The sequence below is a fragment of the Esox lucius genome, chromosome 12 (genome assembly GCF_011004845.1).
Source record: "Esox lucius isolate fEsoLuc1 chromosome 12, fEsoLuc1.pri, whole genome shotgun sequence".
In the NCBI taxonomy this organism is placed as follows: Eukaryota; Metazoa; Chordata; class Actinopteri; order Esociformes; family Esocidae; genus Esox; species Esox lucius.
Window position 1 is genome coordinate 7,921,845 of NC_047580.1, and position 18,700 is coordinate 7,940,544.

General features: G+C 43.4%; 1 protein-coding gene across 9 annotated transcripts in view; it reads right to left on the reverse strand.

Moving 5' to 3' along the window:
* The window catches only part of LOC105029144 (IQ motif and SEC7 domain-containing protein 1), a 174,811-nt gene that overhangs the window by 33,864 nt on the left and 122,247 nt on the right, over positions 1-18,700 (reverse strand). The window contains exon 1 of one of the 9 annotated variants that reach the window (XM_010902343.4): positions 14,861-14,879. The exons of 7 other annotated variants lie outside the window; for them this stretch is intronic. Coding sequence is in view for 1 of the 2 variants with exons in the window: in XM_010902338.4 (XP_010900640.2) it covers positions 4,835-4,899 (65 nt within the window). In the remaining variant the exon portion in view is untranslated. Of the gene's footprint in view, positions 1-4,834; positions 5,077-14,860; positions 14,880-18,700 lie in introns of those variants that run through there. One more of the 9 variants, XM_010902338.4, reaches the window with a different exon arrangement.

Sequence of the window (18,700 nt, forward strand, 5' to 3'; positions counted from 1 at the left end):
TCTACCTGTATATATATCCCAAAACGCAAGGAGTCCGGAGGTAAAAGCATGAAACACATTGAGGAAAAGACACTTCAGTGGAGCTCCATCTGTGCAAAACACTACTGAAAGAGACACATTGTGCTTTGCAAGGCCTTTGTACTCGTTTTAGACACTCAGCTGCATCTCTCAGTGAAACGGTGTGTTTGTGATTTCTGTGAATGTCGGTAGAGGTGGCTCTACAGCGAGCAGCCAGCCTGCCACCTGGGACATGGTGGAATTAGGTGAAAGCAGACATTTCAGTGAACCACCTCAGACAACTAAAGCTCCCAGTAGGAACCCTACAGTGAGACATGGATCACATTAGTCTGCATTGAAATTGAATCCCTTGGGGGAATAAAACAGGCTACACCTTATTAAGTTGAACCAAATAGGATGTAACAAATTGTCATGGTAAAAAAATAAATATATATATATATATTTCTGTGGTAACCAAATTCACCCCCTGCCACTATTTCCACAGGAGACTATATGAGAGGAGATTCCTGAGACAGGTTAAGTGGATCATTTAAGTGGGTCACGCAGGTCACTGTGACATGGAATACCTTGACAGCAAGTGAATGCTAAGCACTTCCCTGGGGCCATTAGATAAACACCAAGTGTACTGTATCAAAAGCATCTAGACCTGCTGAAAAACTAGTCCGGTCGACACACACAGGCCTATTGACTGCCTGCAGAAGCAACACGGACCCATAGTGACAGAGTGATATCACACCTCTTGCATAATCGCTGTGGGGACGAGTGTCCCTGGCCATCTGCTGTGGCAAAACGGTGGAGCCGCAGCCGTCCCTGGAGTGAGAGGCGGCTCCACCTATCACGCTGCCACCAGAGAGATCGATGACAAAGGGGCCCGCGTTTCACCAAGGATCCGACGGAACCGCCATTTTCATGGTTTTTACGATCCCTGTCAATGATTTGCCATGGTTAATACAGTGTAATGCTTTATTTCCATGGGGAAGGTTTGAAGAACTGAATCAACATACCTTTATGAGGATCTAAACTGTGGTGTAATGAGTCTCTTACTCTGTAATGTTCTGGGGAATTCTCACCTGATCTTGTGTGTGAGTTTCAGAACCTACTTCTCCGACTGTATCGGTTTCTATCTTAATGTTTCAGGCCAAATACATTTAAGACCTAGCTGCTTTAGGGGGCACGAATTCACCTCCTCAACTATGCGGGTCAGGTCTATTGGAATATTGAAGAGTCTCTTCCAACCTTAGTCACTCCTTCTCCACTCCACTTATCCAGCTCTATCCATTACTTGGCAAACTCTCTCCCTCTGCTTTTAGCTGCCCCTCACTTCAACCACCAAAATGGTACAGGTAAGGAGGGAAATAGCAGGGAGGGTGCTAGAGCACATGGCTGCCTGCTGTATTCCCCTCTAAGGTCACCCTCAATTACCCCGCCAGGTCAGTCGATCATGATGGTTGGAGAAGAACAGGACAAAAAAATGCTGATGCTTCTGGCTGAAGCAAAATGTTGAAACAAAGGAGTAAGAGGAGGAAAGGAAAGCAGGGCCTCAGATGACATAATTCTAGGAGACAGCTTTTAATAACAAAACATCTACAGGAAAACCTTGGTTATTGAAGTTTAGACTACAAAGCCGCAGTGTCAGCATCAGCCAATCAGATATGAAGGGGATTTGCAAACCACCCAAAGGAAAAGAAAGAAGGTAAAACAATGGCAAAGTAATAAAAAAGCAATGTACAAACAGCTCCCAATACACAGAATCACATTGATATCCACATGAGATAAAACCGTTTTGGACTTGTACTTCACAATATTGGCAAACTGAAGCAGGAATGGAGGACCACGATCTCTTTCTAAGCGCTCTGGTCTAGGTCTGGAAAGACTGGTGAGCGGTGTCAACTCAGCTGGTACTGATCTTTAGCCGTGGGGCCAAAGATGGGTCTTCCACCCCGGTAAACGTGCATACAGTTGGCTTAAGTGTATTCCATCACATGGAAAGAAAAAAATCCACCCAAAATCTGAGAAAAGACGAGTCACATCCCATAGAGTTCTTGGAATTGTGGACTGCTAATGATTTGCAGGCTGGAGTTGTTAAAGATTCCCAGTGCAGAGTGAACCCTTTCAACACACACTCACACACACATTCCTTCATGACTGTCTTAACACCACTAAATGTGTTTTTCTCATCTCATCTGCAATATATGTTTAGCTTAATGTATGTATCCTTTCTTCTCTTGTTTAGAAACAGTCAATGGCAATCAGGAAAAAAGAATGACCGCACCCCTATGTTGTTTAAATCAATAAACTATGGCATTAAAGCAAGCCCTCAACCCACACACCACAAGGAGTGTACCCTTGCCGTCAGACCACCAGCACATGTTCTGTGAACACAACATAAGCAGATGTTGCCTTTCCCCTGCCAGCCAGTGACTCAGAGAGCTCATAAAAACAAACATAAACAGCGCTCCAAAAAAGACCCAGATGTGAAAGAATGTTCTGGAGGTCAAAGTTCAAGCAGACCACACAGCAACATGGTAAATTAGCACAAGTGCGCTACTAAAAAAGCAACAAAACTCCATGATAAACGTTCAGATACATTTCTCTTTCAGGTTCAAAAACTGTGTTAATGGATCCTTTTACATAGCTACCAAAGCTGAGCTGGTATACAGAACAGTACAACTGGAAACTAGCTAGCTAAGCCTGCCAATATAGCTAACTGAAAGATAAGGAGAGTTTCCAGAGATTATGTATTTGTCAGCAGATCTGTAATTTTGTACATTTTAATTTTAATGGTCTACTAACTCAGTTTCATAGGCAGGTCTAGCTGAAGCGTGGGCAGAACAAAGAATGATCGTCTAGACAGAACACCAGTCCCAACGTCCCTGGTGCAAAATGTCTCCTCTTCTGGCCTACAGCAACATTAATAGGCAACACACCTTGGTTGCAACACGTATTTCCTGCAGATGAATCATGCTTCCAGTGTAAATAGTTTCTCAGCTGATAAAAAATGGTTGACCTTTCGAATCATTCAGTCAGGAATAACTACTGTGGAACTTGTGTCTTCTCACACAATCATAGCTGACAAGGAGTCTGGAACCATGTTATTAATGTCTATGAGAGGTCTGACAGCTGTCACACCAAAACCATCCACAAATGCACATTATTGTTGTTTTTACTACTCTGAGGGGAACCTTCCCTATCAATGATCACCCATGTCAACCTTACTCAGAAACAGTACATATCAGTCAATGTCGCCAATTATCTCCTACCCACCTCTGCCAAACAGGCACTTAGTATTAATGTCATGCATGACTTTTCCAGCTGACCAGCACCACGCACTTGATTCATTTACTGATGGAAAAACTCTTATAGGGGTTGATAATTTACTTAAACAAGACTGTATTATTCACACGGCATTCAACCAGCAGTCGCGCACATGAGTTCATAAGCACTGCAGAAATTCAGCAAAACACAGATTATGGAAAAGACATGGCTTGTTGTTGATGTGACAGCAACAGATCTCTCACTCAGTCATTGTGACAGTCGTCCACTGTACAGACTGCTACAGTGTAGTCCTTAGCCCACAGACCTGGTGTTGGATGGCTGCTGTCTAAAACTGAGCCTGCCAGTTGTCATGTGTCTCTCTAGCGCCGATGCTAACAGCCAACTAGCCTGTCATTCTCTCAGTAATTAATAATTTAATTAGCCACCGCGCCACACTCAGCACCTGCCCTTGAACATTCAACCATTAGAGGAAAGTACTCTGTGACTCTATAAGAATGCCCTTCAGCTGTTGCCCTGGCCCCTATGCTGAAGCAGTGTTATTATAGCACTTGCAGTAAATCTATTATTAATGTATTCAGGCATGCAAATTATGAAAATGTTCTGTTTTGAATGGAGAGTGGATATCAAGAAGGCACACTTAACGCCTATCCAACAGAATTTATTATCATTACTGGCACCAGTACCTGAGCAGGAGACAGCAGGATTGATGACTTTGTCAAAATACGTTGGGCCCTAAACAAACAATCCAGTTTAACTGAGAAACTGTCCAATAAATTGCCATTATGCACAGAAGAAAAACATAACATCTCCAAAACACGGTAGCCATAGGTTCCTGCTCTCCAACTTTCCCCTCCAATTGGGTTTAAGAAGTAAACACAGAAAGTTAGGGTTAGAGGCCAAACATTTCAAAGAGACAATGTTCTCGACTACTTTATTAATTGTGTTGCGCTTAACTGCAGTCCATCAGCTAGTTGCACAACAAAACTATAGATTTTCTTACTGCCAAATGTATTTGACATTAAGAACATTTCTGACAATCCATTACAATCATGCCCTCTACAGCTCATATGCTGAAGAGACCATTACTCTATTTTCACAACTGTAAGAAAAGCCACTCACATACACTGGAGGGTATGATGCTGGAATGCTATGCACTTCACAAGAATAGCACTGTGTTTAGCATGACATACACACATCACAGCCAACATTCAGATTGCACATACAAATCACAAAGACACACACACACATTTTTGTTTCTGAAAGTGTCACCTACCGCTAGCCATTATAGACTTGTCTAACCTTATCCAATAACAAAATGTACAGACGTGAAGCCCAGATGACAGCGTGCACACACACACACACAGACACACACACACACAGACACACACACACAGACACACACACACAGACAGACACACACACGCACAGACACACACGCACAGACACACACGCACAGACACACACGCACAGACACACACGCACAGACACACACGCACAGACACACACGCACAGACACACACGCACCGACACCCTGTCTTACCAGCTGTCCAACTCCAGCTCCAGTAAAGACTGGGTTTTCTCTGAGTTACAATGTAAACACCACATGCTGGCTTGCCGCTGCAATCTGAGTTGCTCCAAGCATTACCAGCTCCCTCTGCCAGCCCTCATCGCTGGCCGTGGATCCCCTCAGATGAACAATGTGCCATTGCTTAGGTCTTTGAGTCGAGGTCGGGGCTAGCAGCAAATATCTCCATTGCTTTGTCTTCTCAAGGCCGCTACCCGTGGATGAATGGGGAGCAGGCAGCTAGCAGTGACTGCTAAGTGGCTATTGGCAGTAGGGTAGGGGGGCGGAGCGGTGAAGGGGTGTGTGTTATGCAGCCAGGGAGAGGGGAGGGGATTGAATGCCTCCGGCTGCACTCTAATGGTGTAAGGGGGGGTGGGGGTGGGGGGGCAAGAATGGCCGTGGACCAAGGAGGACAGAAGAATCTCATTCGATCGTGCCAGCTGAGGAAGGGGGGAAAAGAACATTAAAGATAGGATGGGATGGAGGGAGATATGGAGGGGCTCGGAGGGCAGAGATATTAGGTGGCCAGGATTCAGGCAGACTGGAGCACGGAAACAAAAATGGTACAAAGAGAGGAAAGAAGGTGAGTAAAAGGAGATTCAGAAAGAGAACAGAAGTGAGGGAGAGAAAGATCACTGGTTGCTTTTGGAGCCCATGGTCTACCCAGTGGAGGAATGTAAGTGGGAAGAGAGAAGAAAGCTGACGCAGAGAAAGAGAGAGAGAGAGCGACCGAGCAGTGGAAGCACCTCTATTAATAGAGCCTTTCAAAGCACAGATGACTATTTGGATATGGGAGGGAGAAACTGAAGGCTTCCTGAGTACTGTATGAATTTAGCTCCTCTCCCTCCATAGTCCTAACGCCAGCCTGAAGGACAGAAGAGCTGAGGCACAGTGCGCAAGCCCTCCTTTATTCTCCTCTGTTTTCGTCACCACCCCTCTCACAACCCGTATTCGATCCACTTTTAGGATTATCCTGCCGCGTTCTGTGTCCTGTATCGGGTTCTCTCATCCTCTTTCATGGAGGCTAACTGGGCAGCACACAGAATGTCTCCCATTGCACCTTAATGGTCGTGGCCGGCATCACTGAGCCACGAGCACCAGCGGATGCCATCACCTGCAGACGGCACGGTGCTCTCTAGGTTTCTTTGGGTTGATAGGAAAGGGCCAAGGAAGAATTAACCCTGTGAAAGGGGATGTTTGGGTACAGACTAATGCCTCCCCATCCAGGGGTATTTTGTTGACATAATGACACACAGGCACCGGAAATATGAGGGAGAATGATTCCCAGGTGGGGACACCTATCGCTGATGCGCTGGTCTCAGGAGGGAAGGTGGTGATGTCCTCTAATTACGAGCCCGGACACTTGGCCTCCCTGTGGAGAAAATGATTGCTTCCTTTGGCCCCCTTTCATCTGGGACTTCAAACGGAAGATTGAGATGAGATAGATGCAGAGAGGGAAATCGAAGGAAGCACACAAGGAAAGGGGTGCATATTTTACATACAGTATGCCAGTGAGCTGAGCTCAATGTCAGGCATTGAGGATAAGCCTAATAGAGATGGCAGATGGTTGTAGCGCTGATGGAGGAAGGCGACCTGACTGAGGAGCTATTTGACGGAGCAGACCGAAGTGCTTCTGTACAGACCCCCAGCTGTCGACACATTGGCTTACAATAGTCCCCTGTCACCCAGTCTTTCCATGGTTTGTAAACGCTGTTCCGACTAAATGCAAAAACAAATATCCACACCACAGAAAAACAACATCTGAAAATGTCCTTTAATCAAATAAAGGCACAGTATTTGGTAGTTCAGAAAGGGTTAAGAGACCTTGGGGGAGAGCGTCTATTCATTCTTCAGTGTTTTGAAATGAGTCCAGCATATTAGGAGAGAACCTGCGGGCTGCGGAAACAGTCAATAGTTTGTTGTTCCATTATGAGGGAGGACTGAAGAAAGCCAATCTCTGCTGACATGGATTTGAAAAGAAGAAAAGCGATGATGAGGGGAACATTTCATTACAGTCAGTATGGTGGTGAGAGGGGCGGCCATATTATCACTCGTGATTGATGATTACATGGTCTGGAGAAGATCACTGGTTTTTATACGGTCAATTACAATATTTTACAAAGTACTGTTACAAAGTACTGTACAAGTATGCTTTCAAGCGAGCCAAACTTTCTGTGTTATTATCTGAGCAAGAAAGACATGCACTGTTGGAAGAATCCGGAGATCGGGATTGTCTCATCATGTGAGAACAACTTAATTGGAACCATTGATTTGGAACCTCAACAGAAAACGTTGATAAGCAGTCTTAATAGAAGAAAGCTGTATGTAATCGCGGTGTTCCAAAAAGATCAATCTTGGACCTATATTTTCCCACAGCAATCTCAACAATCTCAGTATGCTAAACACACAACCTAGAACTGATAAAACTGACAACAAAAAAACTGAACAAATCTTTAACTATTCTCAGTAAACAAACCACCATCTCTCACTTTCTCCCCGTTCTCGTGTTTTTCTCTGTGTACCTGGAAAAATAACTACAGCCCCTCTGCACTATTCAAGTGTCTGCCTGGCTCTCTCCATGGGAATGATGTCATAGCTGGGAATTCCAACAGGAGGCCCTCTCTATACTCATAAAAACCCCAGGCCTCCCCAACTTACAGCACATGGCCACCCTCTAATTCAGTTCTCCCCTTTCCTCTCCTGTCCCGTCTTTCCTGCCTCTCTGGCAGGAGCCAAAGTAGACATCACTGCTATATTTTGCCCTTTAAAGTTAGTTTCACAGCCCATTTACATTTTTCAGTCTAGGGTATTTATTTATTTCACTTTTCATATGTGTTAAACTAATTAAAATACATTCATATTTTAGGTTCTTCAAAGTAGAAACTGTCCAAACGTTGGACATGTTGGACATGTTATTATTTTATTGTTATAATTTTTAACTGGAAGATATTTTTTATTAAATGCCTCATATGTAAAAAAATAAATAAAGAAACTGCTTGTACTGACCAACAAGGTTGCTGGACTGTCAGCTGGATACATAGCAAGCTTGCCTGCAAAGTAATTAGAATTTGAACACATGAATAGCCTATAGAACAGAGAGGCTTCTATGCTGACTTTTGGATTGGTCTGCCTTGGTTTGAAAAGGATATTTTGGAGTGAGGGGATGCAGAGGTCTGAGCGAGATGCAGCTATTATGGAGACTCCACTGGATTACTGCCGTCGTGTAGAGTTCATTCTGGTCGTTAGCTTGCAGCCACAAACATATCGCCAACCAGTAGTGTGCTACACACCCAACACTTGATGATCCAGGTTGCTGCCTGATGAAAAGGAGAGATACTTCTTCCTTCCTGGATCACTGATGCTCCTTCTGCTACTACTGCCTTCCTGACCTACCTCTAGTGATGGCCAAACAAGGCCACAATAAAAACAATCATTGAAATTTATAAGGCCATATATTGCCTCCAGTATGTAAAAAAGAACAGACAAGAACTACATTGGAACGGATATTAAACATAAAATGACAGACTAGATTGTTAAATATTTCGCCTTATACAGTTCAATGATGGCTTTTATTTTGAAAAAGAAAATATGAGTTAGCGCTGCTAGCATAATAACATGCTGCTAGAAGAACGGTAATGAAGCCTCCAATGGCCATCACTTGCTACACCTCAGTACCTGGCTATCACTATTATCCACACTAGCTGTCATCATTAGCAAATTATTATTTAGTTTAAGCTTCAGATTGTTATCAAATCTCATGTCTCTGAAAAATCCATTATGTGAAAATATTACTATGAAATCTGAATTTCATAGTACACTAAATGCAGATTCACACATTAGAAAACTATAGCGTGAAATTTGTGGGATTTTAATTTGATATCTTATTCCAGAGAGTTTCTGCTGTAGAGGCACGCCTCTTTTCTTCATATGTAGGTTATTATTGATCATCACAAAAAGCCCAGTGAAAAAATACTTTTCTATTTAATTTTTTTTGTACACATACACGTTTTGTACACGTTCATGTGACCAGAAAACTACACCAAGTATTCTAGAAAGGTTTTGACCAAGATAAAACAAGTGAGATGTTACTATATACTTAAGTAAAAACAAGCTAGGTAGCAAGTTTAGTGATAGATGATAACCACTTTCTAGCTAGCTATTTTTAGCTTCTGTTATTTGCCATTCATTGGTTTTGATTAGGTTACATTTAATATTCAGGCCTTCAATGTATAGGAACATTTTTATTTTAGGGCTGTCAAAATTAACACATTCGATTAATTAAAAATGCTTAACTCATTTTTTTCTTTCTTTTTTGAGCCTCAGAACCATGGTTAGTGCTTGACTTGAGCGGTAGCTGTCACATTAATTTGCAACAGTATACGAGTAACTTTGTTTGGCACTTTATTCAATATTACAATGTAGAGTAGCCTACGTATTCATGTCATGAATTGTGTTTACTTGCCACTGTGAATCCTGCAGTCAAATACTGTAAAGTGCTTACGCTTTTAACGACGGCATGCAGTTTGTGTGTGAACGGTGTGTAACAGCACGTTAGTACTCACATGTCAGAACACATTCTGCGCTAAGTTGGAAATTGGATTATCTACAAGAACAGCCGTGCCCCTTTGACCCTTTTCTGAAACTGATCCCTCGATGCTGTGTGTGCACGAATCCACCTGTTAACCTTGCTTTTAGCATGGGAAGTCATTTTGTTGGTGCTAGCCTAAACTAGACATTAATTTCATTGCCACTCACATTTCTACTAAAACATTTTATAATCACATAACCAACAACTTCTAAGCTGAGCATAAATAAATAACATATCTGATCCTGATTAACATCTCTGGCTATCTTGCCTATCTTTGCATTTGCCTATTTAAGTAATCTACCTTATGGCATTTGGAAATCATTTAATAAAGACACATATTTGGTTGTGGCCAAACATCTATCAAAAAAGCTACTTGTTTGCAGGCCCTGACCTGAACCCCAAGTACAACACCTCAAAAAGCACAGGTGTGATTCAGTGTTGGATAACATGCCTGCAGCTTTCCAAAGAGAGGGGCTGATGGGTGTTTTAAACAGAATTCTAGCTGTTATTGTACTTGGTGCCTAAGTTGACCAGCAAATTTCTATTTAGATTTACAGTGGGGAGAACAAGTATTTGATACACTAATGACTTTGCTAGTTTTCCTACTTACAAAGCATGTAAAGTTTTTAATTTATATCATAGGTACTCTTCAACTGTGAGAGACGGAATCTAAAACAAAAATCCAGAAAATCACATTGTATGTAAATAATTAATTTGCATTTAATTGCATGACATAAGTATTTGATCACCTACCAACCAGTAAGAATTCCGGCTCTCACAGACCTGTTAGTTTTTCTTTAAGAAGCCCTCCTGTTCTCCACTCATTACCTGTATTAACTGCACCTGTTTGAACTCGTCACCTGTGTAAAGACACCTGTCCACACACTCAATCAAACAGACACCAACCTCTCCACAATGGCCAAGACCAGAGAGCTGTGTAAGGACATCAGGGATAAAATTGTAGACCTGCACAAGGCTGGGATGGGCTACAGGACAATAGGCAAGCAGCTTGGTGAGAAGGCAACAACTGTTAGCGTAATTATTAGAAAATGGAAGAAGTTCAAGATGACGGTCAATCTCACTCGGTCTGGGGCTCCATGCAAGATCTCACCTCATGGGGCATCAATGATCATGAGGAAGGTGAGGGATCAGCCCAGAACTACACAGCAGGACCTGGTCAATGACCTGAAGAGAGCTGGGACCACAGTCTCAAAGAAAACCATTAGTAACACACTACGCTGTCATGGATTAAAATCTTGCAGCGCTTGCAAGGTCCCCATGCTCAAGCCAGCGCATGTCCAGGCCTGTCTGAAGTTTGCCAATGACCATCTGGATGATCCAGAGGAGGAATGGGAGAAGGTCATGTGGTCTAATGAGACAAAAATAGAGCTTTTTGGTCTAAACTCCACTCGCCGTGTTTGGAGGAAGAAGATGGATGAGTACAACTCCAAGAACACCATCCCAACCGTGAAGCATGGAGGTGGAAACATCATTCTTTGGGGATTCTTTTCTGCAAAGGGGACAGGACGACTGCACCGTATTGAGGGGAGGATGGATGGGGCCATGTATCGCGAGATCTTGCCCAACAACCTCCTTCCCTCAGTAAGAGCATTGAAGATGGGTCGTGGCTGGGTCTTCCAGCATGACAACGACCCGAAACACACACACACAGGGCAACTAAGGAGTGGCTCCGTAAGAAGCATCTCAAGGTCCTGGAGTGGCCTAGCCAGTCTCCAGACCTGAACCCAAAAGAAAATCTTTGGAGAGAGCTGTTTTAGATTCCGTCTCTCACAGTTGAAGTTGAAACATGCTTTGTAAGTAGGAAAACCTGCAAAATCAGCAGTGTATCAAATACTTGTTCTCCCCACTGTACATGGAATACCAATAGATTCTGACAATCATTGTGATTATTTGAGGGGAGACATTTCAGAGCCCTGTTCTAATGGACCAACTTGTAAAAAGACATGTCCTGCACTTATTTAATTTAAAATCAAGCAAGAATCAAACAATCTCTTTAACATAATGCACAGCTTTTTAAACAGAAAATTGGTTATATAGGACCAAATCTCAACACATTCTAAAATTGTGGTTAACTGCGATTAACTACAGACATTTATTCAATTAATCACTATTAATTATTTTTATTGTTTGGTGGCACTAGTTTATTAACAAAACAATGTAAGATACTCTTCCATTCAGAACTTGCAATTAATAGGGTTTAATTACAGCAAATCCTGTGGTTTACCTGATTACATTTCTAAATCCAATACATTTCTAAGGCCAATGTTGAAGAGAACAGTCAATATAGGCTACTAAGATGAATAATATATTTGCCCTACAGAGAAAAAAAAATTGTTGTCTGCCCTCTTGGGCAAGTGGTCAAATAACCGTTTTTTCCAGTGAAAGACCCAGATTCAATTCCCCTGGTCGCCTCCCAGGCTTGAAACTTAGAGTGTCTCATGTGAAACGCCGGGAAATGAGTCTGAGTCAGGTGTATTTTTATCCCACATGCGATTTTTCCTCCCACGTGTGATTTGTTCACGTGTGATTACGTTTCCAAAACGACATATCTGTGGAACGGTAATACAGCAGATTCCTGAGAGCCACACTGGTTTTCCATTGACGTGATAGTTTCCTGGATATCCACCCACTGATTTAGTATATTTCTAACAGAGTTGTCCTGTCCTACTCTGTCTACATGAAACCTTGCACCATTTCTCATATCTGCTTTTGTCTGGAGCTCAAGCCAAAGCCGGTGAGCACTGGACCAGAAATGGAAAATAAAATGAAAAACATCCACCACTTGGCCTGGTCTGGAAGCAGTTAGCTTGGTGATGTCATTGTTTGATACAGCAGCATTTTAACAGAGAGGTAGAGGCCCGGGACTTCTGAAGAAAACAGTAAGGAACTCATTAAAAGTTAAAACGAACACATTTTTCTGGTGAACTGGGGGGGAATAAAGGATTCCTGTGTCTAACAGGGGGCTGGAAGCAGACGCATAAAAGGGCCGGACTGACAGGGATGAAAGGATATGTTGCTCATCAGATCAAATCCTGGCTGCAAACAAAGCTGGAACAGATGCATTGCCTCTGGGATCCCCCTGGAAACCATGAACACTCATCAGACATCGGATAGTGATGTCTGGAGCTCTAGGAAAGATCCCTACTTCCTTCAGGACTGCGTGATCTCTGTAGGTTTGGGATAGGGCGAAATGTGCCCCTCATGCCGTATGGCAGTCCGTACGATCCCCTCTATAGGCAAAAGACCCATTTTAATTGGCTGCTGGCGGTACTGGGGTTATTTTGGATTTGCACACAACCAATGATGCTGCATTGAGCTGATGCACTCGGCCCTCTCTAATGACGATCTCTGGACCTCCACGGTGCTGCCCACGGCCGTGGCTGTGAGAGAGGTTATCACACACTGGCAGAACAGGAGCGCTGGAGGCAGGAATGGGAGGTAACACAACGGAGTCGGCTTAGCCTAGAGCAACACGTCTGCATCCATTTTGTAAGGGATGTATAGAAACCAAATTTTCTCGGTTTCTCTGGAACGCATAAATTATTTCCTTTTTCGTCAGCCTGAGCCTGTACAGAACCATGGTACATAAACTGCACTGTTGTGCTAAATACAGAGGCACGTGAGATTGGACGTGACATGTTGGGTTAAGTACGCGGTTGGGGAAATGAAAAACACCCCGCATCTACCCAGAGAGAGCTGATCCAGTGGTACAGTACCTGAAGATGTAGTACAGACTGTTTTACTGATGTTCTGTATGTTACAATGGCCATGACCAATGTCTCGTACCGCCTTGTCTCGCTACAGAAAAAACAAAAGAAGACTGGCGTTCTCTAATGGGCCTACTTGGAAAGTGAGGGCATAAGACTCAATAAAGAGTATTACCATAGTGTTTTCATACCATCTTTGGCATTACCATTAGTGTATACTCGGCCACCACGGTCCTCAGGTTTACCCCCAATGTGAGTGACCATGGAGAATACAAATAGATGGAATGGCAACTGGAGAGCATGTCAGAACTTCTCCTAACCACTGGTGCAAGAACAGATATGTGTTCATCGCCTTAATGACTAAATTAGGATTGGGGAAAAGTAATCTGATTCTAGATTTGTGGTTAAGGGCTAGCTACATAGAGCGCATGACACAGCTGTCCCACGCTGTGGATAGACACACAGGGCCTGCAGGCTGGCCAGAGTGATAGGGCCTTTCACAGTGATAGGGCCTTCAGAGTGATAGGGCCACCTGCTGGCCAGAGATGACATTTGCAGTCAACTTGCTTATCCAAACAGCTACAGTGACCCTGAGGGAGGGCTGAGCTGTGACCATGATCTCATGACGGACAAAGACGTCAAGCATCTCAGTGACCACGGAGGGTGGAATAAGACACTGACCAGCTTTTACTAATGAGTTGAGGTAGTGTTGCAATCTTCTGTTTGAAGCTGTGCAGAGACACACGTCTTTGTCATGTTAAGATGGTTAACTGATCCGAGAGCTCAAAAGAAAGATTAATGTAATATTTCTAAATATCCGAAACTACCCAGAAGGCCTGTGACAGGTGTGTGTTTTCAATGTCTAAACATGATCAAATGAGGCTAATTATATTTCCTGCCGATGGATACGTTTTACAGGCGGTAACATCTTACAACAACAAAGGCGGATGTAAAAAATAGAAAAACATCAAAAAGAGAGAGCAGTTGCAGTACCTTCTAAACACGTTTTTAAAGGATGGATACCATGAGAGAGAACGCCATCCCTGACTCCCCTTCTGGAGCCCTTAGAACCCAACTAAGCTGACATCTGCTTCCTGGTCTAATGGCACCGTGTTGACCAATCCATCATGGGACAGGCTCTTCATCCATAAAACGAAGGCCAAACGCTGTAAAAGACGCCTCCCTTGGCTCTCTTTTGTCTGGCTCCGAAATGGATTTTCAATGGCTTTCATATATCAGAGGATCATAATTCTGTCTGCTTCTGACGGTTCCAAAAATAGTTTGAAATCTGATATCCGCCCTCCAAACTTAAGCTGTGAGGGAAAAGCTCTTGATATCATTTGAACTGTGGCTACTGACAAGCACACCTGACTACAATGCAATCAACTGTTCACTTCAAAGGCAAAGGAATGTGATGCAGTTGATTATAGCGAAGTGCGGCTCACGATCAGTTGGTGGTTTAATACACTTTTACTACAATTCCTTCTGCCAATAAAAACCTTGCAATAAGGAGACTGACTCTGCGCTAGGCTTGGTCAGTTCCATCACTTGAAAAAGCATTACAAGGGGTTTGGGAGAACGAGGGGGAGGGAAAAAGAATGAGAATTACCCTAACAACGAGCCTGGTTCCCCCTATTCCCCTCTCTCTGTCTTCTTAAACCAAGCCCCCCCCCGCCCTTCACTCACCGACCACCCCCGATGGCAGCCAGACAGCCACTTCTCCAGACCAGACGTGCCCTCGGTGCTGTGCTCTTTCTCCCCTGCTCTCCGTATTCTTCTTAAGCCCCGGGCTTCTGCTGGAGGTCTGCTAGATCCAGCGCGTGCTACCCCACCCTACCCTGGCCTGGCGGTGTCCGTCATGTCGCTGTGGCATCCCGGCCCCCCCGGCCAGAGACACTGGGTCTATTGAGGCCCGGAGGGGCACCTCCCTGCCCGACAGTCTGCACTGGCGCTGCCCATTGTTTGTGTTGGCACGGGGCATAAAGCGAGCCCTTCTCGCGCTGCCTGCCGCAATGCACATTTTCCATCTTTGATTAGGGTGAAAATACAGACTTAGAAAAACAAGGCCTGCCCTGTGTACAGGCTACATGATGTGTCAAACTGTGTCAAAGACCGGCAGCACACAGTTTAAATGACACTGTTTTCTTTAAGAAAGGAACTCACTGTGGACTTATATTTTCAATGTATTTCTTTGAGAAGCTCTGTGAGCAGCTCAGCCCTTGAGCTGCTCGATTCCATTACTGTTCTACGTCATGGTTGGTGTTTGATGTGGACCCCACATCTTCCCCAGGAAGACAAGCTGCTACAGCAACAGTAAATTGGTGTCCAAATGAAACCCTAAAATGCTTCTCACAAAGCAGCTGACAAAGGCTGAGTCATAGAGCAGTATTCCGAAAAACTTTCTCATTTCTCTCCTAGTTGGTGCTCTTTCCAGGGAAAAAAAAACCTTGGAGAAGACATCTTTTTCACATTAACAACCTTCTCATTTGGCTGTAGACAGAAGAACAATAATTCATTTTAGATAAAGTTGTTTTAGGAAAGTGCTCTGTAATAAATGATTAAGGCCAGCTGTGGGACTGCAGCCGTGGGCTATTCGAGATAATAACTGAAAAGGTGATTAGCACTGAGTGACATCACCTAAAGAGATCTCCTGCAGACGGAGAGTTAAGCTGTGGACTTGACAAGAGGAAATTAATGTGGATTAATGGATGAAACACCATGAACTATCAGAGTGATTAATAAAGTACGGTAGATCCAAGCTTATGAAAAAGGAATGGTCTTGCTTTTAACAGTGTACTGTATTTCAGAATATTAAAATACCCAGGCCAAAATATTTACGCTTATTAGAGTAATTCAATTGTTATTAGAAAAAAATAAAATGTAAAGACTTTTCTGGAACATCGTGAAGCCCTTATACACCACTCTAAAAAATTTATTATCACAATATAACACCAAGTCAATAAACTTTCTGGGATATCAATCTGTCCATTTAGGAAGCATAAGCAATTGTGTTTTGGTGCAACAGGTGCACTGAAGAGGCAACAGCAAGACAACCCCCAAAAAAGGAATGGTTTTGCAGGTGGTGGCCACAGACAATTGCTCTCGCCCTATCCTTCCTGACTGAATCATCTTTTGAGTTTTCCTAGTGTGCTTGTGGTAGGATACTGGTAGGATGAGGCAGTACCTGCAGCCCATTCAGGTTGCACAGGTAGTCCAGCTCCTCCAGAATGGCACATCCATATGTGTTGTCACAAGTAGGTTTGCTGTGTCTCCCAGACTCAAGAGCAGGGAGGAGATACCAGGAGACGGGCTGTTACACGAGGAGAACTGGACAGGGCCGTGGAAGGGCATCAACCCAGCAGCAGGACCGGTAACTGCTCCTTTGTGCGTGGAGGGACAGGAGGAGCACTGCCAGTGCCCTACAAAATGACCTCCAGCGAGCAACTGGTGTGCATGTTTCTGACCAAACTGTCAGAAACAGACTCCATGAGGGTGGCATGAGGGCCCAATGTCCTCGAGTGGGACCTGTGCTCACAGCCGAGCACTGTGCAACTTAAAATGCATTAGCTAGGAAACACCTCAATTGGGAGGAGACAGCAGGACTCCATCCGCCGTCTCATCAGAAGCATGACCAGACGTTACTGGGAGTGCATACAGACACATTGGCGACATACACACTACAGTTCACATTAAGAGTTGGAACAACCTGTGATTTCAATTGTTTAATTGGATTTTCAGTGTGAGTTTGAATCCAGCCCTCAATTGGTTGGTGATTTTGGTTTCCATTAACCGTTGTTAAGTCATTTTGTTCTCAACAAATTACACAATGTACAGTAAAGATTTTGATCTTCAATATATTTTGTTCATCGAGACCCTGTGTGCGATTTATGTGTTCACTTAAATATTTTGAAGTGTATACATTTTCACTAAACATGCTTGGCCAATGTACATAGTCCCACAGAGCTCCCAGACCCAAGTCAGCAGGTCACAACCTAGACTGTGGGTTTTCTAGTCAAATACTATTCCTTTTACATGAAAATTATCTTAGTGTGTGTTGATATGTCTTGAGAAAAAAAGGTAGGTCTGTATCAGACACCTAGCTGTTAAAAGAGGCTCATACAATGCTAAAACCACAGAGGTGTTCTGGTTTTAATCTAGGAGTAGGGATCCTAAAACGTGTTTCCATAATAACAAGAACTATCTGAGTGAATTTAAACTATAGACTAACTGAGGTTTTGGACAGGCTGCCTAGTAGTTTCACCACTAAAAGCTGTGTTTTGGTGCTTGGGGAAAATGCAGCGTCAGGCCCACAAACATTTGTTAACTAAAGGAAATCCTGGCCACTTTCAAGTCTTCTCTCTTTTCCAAAACTCTGCAAAACTGAGAGGAAAACAACATCCCTATTACCGAATGTACGCCTGAAAACTCTCAGTGTAGGCCTATCCGCTTACTGGTAACGCTAACTTGGGACATCAGAGTTTTTTCCCAACTGCAACGGGATCTGGGTCATTAGTATTTAAATATTAATTGAAAAGTTTGCTTGAAAGCATCTCAACAATGAAGGGTAAATTAGGAGATAAATTATTCATGACTTTTGTCTCTGGCCTTGGCTGAAATACCTATTCTAGTCTTGTTTTTTTCTAGCTAACAAAAAGCACAGGCTAGGTCACTGAGCGAAACTAAAACGAAAACAACTAAGAAACTAAGATTCATACCTTTCATGCCGTCTTTATCTTGGTTTTCACTAAATGCAATTTTGCTCTGTAAGAATAAGCCGACTTTTCTGATGGTCACGAGTGTGTTGAGAAATGGGTTCATGTCGACACATTCCAGTGGAACCAGACATCCTGAGTAGGCACATTCCATTCAGACTTCATTTCCAGCAGGTTCTGGAAGAGTGCAAGTCAGCACATCCACTGTCTTTCTATGTTCACACACACAAAAAAAAACTCCCAAGCTGGCAGTAAGGAAGCACAGGTCTGTTTTTATATTGTGAACTGAGACATTTTTAAGTGTTTGAACCCCATGTCATGACCCATGCATTGGGCAGAAGGTGAAACTGTCCCATGAAAAAATGATACAGAAACAAATATTGTCTTTTGGCCAACTCAATGCTTTTGATCCATTCAGTCTGAAATAGTGCCAGGTCCTCACTATGGGAGGGATGCTGTTATGTAGGATTAATTCACCATGTTCCACGACAAACGACCTGACATGGACACACTTTCAGGCTAACTTTTTATCTTCTGGACCTCATCCAACATCCTTTTGAAAGTCAATGGAATCCCTTGGTTCAGAATGGAGCAAGAAAAGGCACTGGGTACGTAAGATTCAACAGCCCAATTAGGTCCTGCACAATGAGGGGAAAGGATTACAGTCATTATAGAGAAATGGATTAGAACCAGAGTCGATCCATCCGCTGTCTCGGCCTTACCCTGAGCAGTATGATATATAAGGCTTACTGCTTTATTGACTAAATGCACATTCCTAGTCTCGGTGGGCTACAGGGTCTATCGACCCATAGGC